Source organism: Coturnix japonica, chromosome 2 (assembly GCF_054131305.1).
Source record: "Coturnix japonica strain WE chromosome 2, WE-NBRP24, whole genome shotgun sequence".
Taxonomy (NCBI): domain Eukaryota; kingdom Metazoa; phylum Chordata; class Aves; order Galliformes; family Phasianidae; genus Coturnix; species Coturnix japonica.
The window spans coordinates 139,278,763-139,285,707 of NC_140664.1; the positions used below are offsets into that span (position 1 = coordinate 139,278,763).

The window sequence follows — 6,945 nt, forward strand, 5'->3', positions numbered from 1 at the left end:
AGAAGTTGTAGGCTGGCATTTATTAGTGTTTATTCCAAACAGCCTTGTGTACAAACTGTAAACATGACAAAAGATAAGATCCCAACAGATGTCCGCGACAGCAGAGCAGCCTGGGTCTGGTTAGAGTTTGTAGGTTTGGGGTAGGAGGGCTGATAGCCTACAACAAAGCTGAGACCAGTCCAGCACATTTCCCCGATCCACAAAATGCCCCGATGCTCATCTCTTGCTTTCCTTGGTGAGTCCGGAGCTTGTCCTAGTTCATGTGGGTGCATGGAGTGCTCCATAGGTGCAGGAGGCAGCACACAGGGATGGCAGGGACAGCAGAGGGGCTGGCATAGTGCAGCAAGAGGGAAGGGATCAGCAGGAAGGATGTAACATCTGCACAGAAAGACGCGGTGGGATGCAGGGCTGCTCGCTCAATAGAGAACGTCCTCGAAGCTGAGCAGCAGGAAGCGCTGCAGGGCACTGGGCAGGTGCAGCTGGGAGAGCACCGGGAGCAGCCGTCCCTCCAGGAAGGCCCTGAGCGTGCAGCGGGCCAAGTGCTGCAGGGAGCGGGGCCTGTGCTCCAGGGAGAACAGCGACTGGTAGAAGCGGGGATACTTCTGCAGGGAGAGAACGGAGGGTCAGACACACGGAATGGACGATCCCACTGCCCCGCCACCCGGCTGCACCCCTCTCACCCTGCAGGGTCTCCCAGCCCCGTTCCCAGACCTCCTGCCCCTCACCTGCACAACCTCTGCTGGCACCGCCGACACCCACTCCTCGGACACGCGCACGTGGTCATAGCAGTTCATCAGGGCCTCGATGGCTCGCGGGCAGGCATTGCAGTACCGCAGCACCTGTGCAGGGGAGGCAGCCCATGGATGGACCCACGGTCCTGTGGGTCACACCCTCACCCCTCATAAAGCTGCACCCGCTGGGAGCCTTGGTTCTTCCGCCCCATGCCGTGTGCCTGGCTGCTTTCTGCACACTTCTGGTCAGATGTGTGGGCAGACACGGGGCAGGGACTGACACCATCCTGCGTGCAGCAGGACCAAAGCACAGCCCTTCTCATGGGAGCTCCGTGGGGCTCTCAGGGCTGCACTGTGCTGGGTGAGGCTGCAGATATCCCATGCCTGTGTTGTGTGTAATTTGAGTCCACCGTGCTCCTGTGAGCCCCAGAAAGGGACCATGTGCCATTGGTGCGACACAAATCTCTGGTGTGCGCCATGCCCGTGTTTTCACAGCACCCAGAAGTGCAAGAGACACACTTGTGATGGTTTCTCTTACACCAGCATGGTCTTGGGAACACGCAGCACCCACACGTGGCTGTACCCAGCACAGCCCCACAGCTCTGGGTTCCCACTCCCTATGGCCCAGGCCAGCAGCCGCTGTCAGAGTCTATTCCGGCTGTAAGAGTGATCCTCATTATCTGGCGTTAATAGGAGATTAATTAGTGTTAATTGTTGATTTTCCTGTATTTTCCCAAAGGGGAGAGCAATCTGCTGATCTCCGGGCTGGGTAATTATTGCACTGCTCAGAAATTAAGACAGGAACTTAACTCTTCATTTGCTGGTGTCTTGCAGAGGAAGCATGAGCTGAAGGATACACCCCAGGGAGGAGAACCAGCACCTGAGAAGAAGGAGGGCAGCGCTTCCTGAGGCAAGTAGTTATGGAAACTTGGCAGGGACTGTCCATACAGCTGAGCAGATGGGAGAACCCTACAGGAGAACATGCCCCAGGGAGAAAGCTTCAGGGAATCCCTTACCAATAGTGGCCTTTCCTTCTCTCCCCAGCCCTGGGAGGAAGCAGCCAGGTCAGCAAACCCAGAGCACAACCTGCTGTGTCAGGACCACCCTCGCTCCCACTGGGGTCCCCAGGTCACTGTCTGCCCTCCCCGCTGCACACTCAGCCGCACACACCTTGAGGAGGGAGCCAGGCCAGATGCGGATGGCTCCGTAGTTGAGCAGGGTCCGCACCACGAGCTCGGGATGGTGCTCCAGCTTGTAGGCAGCTGCCTGCAGGATGTTGTGCAGGGCTGTGTTGCCGCTGTAGTTCATGATGTTGACGTTTGCACCCTGGGCCAGCAGCAGCTCTGCTATCTGAGCATTGGCGTTCTTGCAGGCCAAGTGCAGGGGGTGCTGATGGTCCCTGTCAGCAGCATTGACGCTGGCACCGCTCTGCACCAGCAGCTGGCACACCCTGTAGTAGCGCTCCATGTCCTGGGCTGAGTGGGGCTGTGCGCAGGCAGCATTCAGTGGTGTCTGCCCCTCCTCGTTCCTCGCCTCCAGCTCTGCCCCGTGCTGCAGCAGCAGCTGGACATGATCGATGAGGCCGTGCCGTGCTGCCACGTGCAGCACCGTGTCCTCCTCCTCCTCTGTCCGGCTGTTTACATGGGCACCGTGCTTCAGCAGCTGCTGAACACACCTGTGAAGACCAAGCACACTCAGTGACAGCCCCTCCTCTACAGCTCCTATCCTACCCACAACCCCCACATCTTCCTGTCTGCACCACCCCATGGCTTTCACTGCTCCCAGGTACCCCCAAACCCCAGCACCTCATGCCTGGATCAGCAGGTTTAAGCCAGGACAGCTGGGCAGCAGAGACTCTGTTGCCCTCACCCAGCCCCATTTCTTTCTACAGGTGCATGATGAGTTTCAGTGCACCCTGGGTGTGCATCCACGTCCATCGGCACCTGCATGCCTCGAGTTTTACAGCATCACCCATCATCTCTGTGCTGCCAGCAGGCAGCAGGGCAGCAGTACCATGTTCAGCTGCATCAGCTCTGAGAAGTGCAGCCTGCAGTCATCTGGCAGGCATCAGAGATGGCTCTGGCCCAGGAATATGCAGCCAAGCCACCCTATGCATCAGCCAACTGGCTGCATCCACCATCCCACCTGCACATGTGTGGGAGGATCCCTTCTGCACAAAGTGAGTCTCAAGCAGGGGAGACCCCCTATGTCCCTTGGGAAGAACTCACTTGATGGAGTCTGGGCTCTTGCAGAGATGCAGAGGCCTGTAGCCATCCTCAGAGACAGCCTCAGGATCAGCGCCAAAGCTGAGCAGCAGGCGCACGCAGTCAGCGCTGGCTGCCACACAAGCCTCGTGCAGGGCAGTCTTACCCCCCGGTGCAAAGTTGACGGCAGCACCCCTGAGCAGCAGGAGATGCAGGCAGTCTGTGTAGCCCCGGCTGGCTGTGATGTGTAGTGGTGTGGTGAGCTCTTGCTCGTAGCTCAGAGACCACAGTCCTGCAGAGAAAGGGGAATCAGGGACCCACATCCAGCCCTGGGTCCAGAAACAGGGATTTTCCTCCAGGGACTCTCTTCCTGCCAGTTACCAAAGTCTCTGCCTTGGGCCTGGCCTGCTGAGGGCACAGGACAGCTGGGATCTGGCTGAGGCTGCATGCCGTGCTGCCCCAAGGAGCAGGAGGAGCCCCAGGGCCCAAGCCTTTCCCAGAGCTGGGCTTCTCCATCTGCAGCTCGCTTGAGCAGCACAAGACTTCTGCTGGAAGGAGCACAGTGAGTGAGGAGACTTTGGGCATAGGCAGGGCTGAGAGCAACAGCATGGCTGGGGAGAACAGCATTCATGAAGCACCACCAAAGAAGGACCGGGCAGCAAAACAAATGGTTGCTGGAGCAGGCTGTCACTTACACAGAAAAGCCCTGAGTGTGGCACAGGCAAGCAAGGCTCAGCAGAGATGGTCATCCAGGGCCCGTGGCAGAACAGCAGCTGAAAGCTGCCAGTTCCTAAAGATGCTGACCCAGCTGGAACCACTGCTGAGCTGGTGCAGTCTGCAGGCACACAGCCTGCAGCTGTTAAGGAGAAGCTCTCCTTCAATCATGTTTCCTGCTGCCTCTCCATACAGAGCTACAGGGCTCTGTCCCGATCCAGGCCACACGATTGCTCAGGACTGCTTCCCTCTTACCTCTTCTTGCAGCGACAGCATGCACTCAGCTGTTTTTATAGGACTGGGTTCCAACAGAACCATCCCGAGGACCCAGCACAGAGCTGTGGCAGTTCCTTATCCACAGTAGCTTGCAGCCAGCTCAGCTGCACGGACAGCACAGGGACATGAAAGCAAGTTATGGGAGCGCAACCTGGAGCCTGAATTCCTGTGTCCAGAGAGGAAACCTGGGAACAAGGGCCAGGTACCCAGAGCACACCTCACACTGCCAGCCACATGCACACAGGGGCACCCTGCCACATCCCAGTGCTCACTCCCATCCCAACCCCTCCACAGCCAAAGCAGAATCCATAGCACACAGTTCTATGCCCTGCAGCAGAAGCAAAGCCCTGAGTGCCCGCCCAGCAGCCCCGCTGCGCTGCCTGCTGCCCTGCATACTCAGCCCACGGAAATTGAAGCGGTAGTTCCTCCACTCCTCCAGGTCACTGGTGTCAAACACCGTGCGGGGACTGAGCTGGTGCTGAGGGTGGCTGAGGAGGTCGGCCACAACCCCCTGTTCCCCAGCCAGCAGTGCCTGCCAGAATGCCTGTGCTGGGCCCTCTGCCTTCCGCGTGCAGATGGGCTCCCGCTGCTCATCCCCTCTGCCTACGGGACTGCCCATGATGCAGAACCCAGCCTGCAGAAGGAGCCACGGCTGGACCTGCTGCCTCCACCGCCTGAGGCACAGCCCCGCCAGCACCCCGTGCCCCACACCGCCTGTCTGGGTGCAGGGACATGTCACAGCCCTGCTTGGCTCCGGCTGGGAATGGCTCAGATCACTCTACTATTTTGGGAACCCTTGTGACCCCGCAGTAGCACCAGGGGGCAGGGAAGGACCTCCCACCAGGCCGCAGTGTTTTTGCATTGCTGCTGTGCAGGGAACCCCCACAGCACTGCACTGCAGCATGTGGGGGAGAGGAGGAGGCAGGACATCGCTGACAGGACAAGAATGGAGCAGTGCCTGCTGTCACCCCATTGCTGCCTGTGCCACTGCAGCACCCCGTAGCTGACTGTGCTCACAGCATGCAGCTGCCACGCTGCTGGCCCCATCCAGCGCTGCACTCACCCCTCTTTGCTGGCTCCAACCAAGTCAGTGGCACCAGGCAGGTTTTTAAACAAGCAACAGGAAAGTTACTTCTTATCAAAGCTCAAAGCCAAAGCAGCGTTAGAAGTAGATCAAGGATGGGGAATGATGCATTCCAAGCCAAGTGAAAACATAGAATGGGATTGTCCTTCAGATTTCTTCCTACATTTCCTTGAAATCCAGCCTTGCTGAGAGCTCCTACCATTTAAGTCCCGTTTTTTCCCATCCTCTGACAGTCCCTTCACTGGGTATTCCTCACTGCCGTCCTTTCACCCTAAGACTGACTGCACTTTCCCTTCCCCACTGACTGCACAAACCCATCCTGCCCCCTCGCTGGTTTCAGAGCAGCACTTTGCTCACAGTTCTTGTTACCATGGTTTGTTCAGAGCACATTCTAACAAACACTCCAAACTTCTCAAAGGGTTTAATTTTGTGTCACGCCAGTCAGATCACGCAGCTACAGCAAACTAACTGACACCAGCAATGACACAGGAGACCCAGAGAAGAGCATAAATGGGAAACCTTACCCTCCTCGATAATGGAAATAAATGACCGTGCTCTATCCTGATATCCTAAAGCATCGTTTGGTGTGTCTGTGCATTCACCACCAACAGCCCAGGCACAATGCAGTGCATGAAAGAGCAGCAAGAGGGAAGCCCTTGGCACACTGCCTCACCTTGTGGGATCTGCAATATCCCCAAAGACATAAACAAGGGCCAATAAGAGCCTGAGTTCCCCAGTTCTAAAAGCACTGTTGGGGAGACAAAAGGCGGCGTGACTCAATGTCAGTATCACTGCACACTGACACCTCCTCAGGGCTGCTCAAAGTATCAGTGGGGAGGAACCTCAGTAATGCCAGGTCATTGGGCTCTAATTTTAGGTCATGGTTTGGCACGTTTCAGCACCTGTTTGTGCAGTTCAGAGACACACGGCCAAGGACTCAGGTGTGTCTGCTGCGTTCTGCGTTACGTCTTTGGCCTGGGCTTGATGGATGGACTTGTTGGCTGGGTTTTTCACATTTTGAATCTTTGGTGATAAGATCCACATCTGGGTGACATTGTTTTACAGAGACTGCTCTGTTTTCTCTGGGACACAGACTTCGTAAGGGAGCTGAAGTGCCTGCCAGCCCAGCACAGGCAGGAATTAAAGCGTTCAATCTGGCTTTCTGATAAGTGGCTTCAGTTCCACAAAGGGAAATAACATCTGTACTTTTCTCCCTGAGTAGACTGTAGTAATACAGAACACGGTTATAAAAATCCTGCATCTAAGCAACCTTGACCATTCAAAAAGCATCAGCACCTGCATCTGAAAGCTCACCCCTCCTGCTGCCTCCTGCTAGCATGGAGCCCCGCAAAACCCATCTTGGTCAATGTGGTCTGCAGCCTTGTGCCAGGATGCTTGAGAAGAGCCCATGCCTCCGCAAGGCAGCCTTCATCCTCAGCCTCTCCCCCCCAGCACAGGCAGTTACCAACAGCCTCCCCTTGGCGTTCCCACTCTGCACACCCACCAAACTTCCTGCTGGTCCAGCGCAGCTCCTCGCCCCTGCTCTCAATGATGAGGTTGATGGCTGTGCTCCGGGTGAAGTACTTCCGAACCATCTCCAGGTCCCCGCTGAAGAGCGCGTTCTGCACCAGCAGGTCCCGGCACTGCAGGGGCTCCATGCGGCCGACCCAGGGCCTCTGGGCAGCCACATTGTGCCCAGTGCGGTGGGACTGGGGCTGAGAGCACCTCTGCTGATCCAGCTGCTCCTTGTCCTGCTGCAGCATGCACTGTGTGGCAGAGCTGAAGGGAAAGGAGCAGTCCATGATGGGCAGCACAGAGGACAACTCCAAACCTTGCAACAGAACTGCTGCAGCCAAGAGTTTCTCGTCTCAGGCTGCGTCCTGTGCAGGTTGCTCCCAGTTTGCAGCTTCCCAGCACCAGGCTGGGTTTGGGCACA

The 6,945-nt window shown here is 57.0% G+C and overlaps 1 protein-coding gene across 3 annotated transcripts; it reads right to left on the reverse strand.

Annotated features, from left to right (window-relative positions):
* Nucleotides 1-6,945, reverse strand: ASB10 (ankyrin repeat and SOCS box containing 10). 3 transcript variants are annotated; one of them, XR_001552881.3, is made up of 6 exons: nucleotides 6,514-6,945; nucleotides 2,960-3,227; nucleotides 1,902-2,406; nucleotides 1,542-1,611; nucleotides 726-839; nucleotides 1-602 (listed from the first exon to the last, which is right to left on the reverse strand). XR_001552881.3 is itself a non-coding variant. In XM_015852803.3 (5 exons), exons 1-5 carry the CDS (start codon nucleotides 6,809-6,811, stop codon nucleotides 417-419), a joined length of 1,371 nt encoding a protein of 456 aa, XP_015708289.1. In that variant the 5' UTR covers nucleotides 6,812-6,943; the 3' UTR covers nucleotides 1-416. The 3 variants fall into 3 exon arrangements, 2 of the variants coding, with proteins under 2 accessions (XP_015708289.1, XP_015708290.2); XM_015852803.3 differs by lacking the exon at nucleotides 1,542-1,611 and having other exon boundaries at nucleotides 6,514-6,943; XM_015852804.3 differs by lacking the exons at nucleotides 1,542-1,611; nucleotides 6,514-6,945 and adding an exon at nucleotides 4,322-6,103.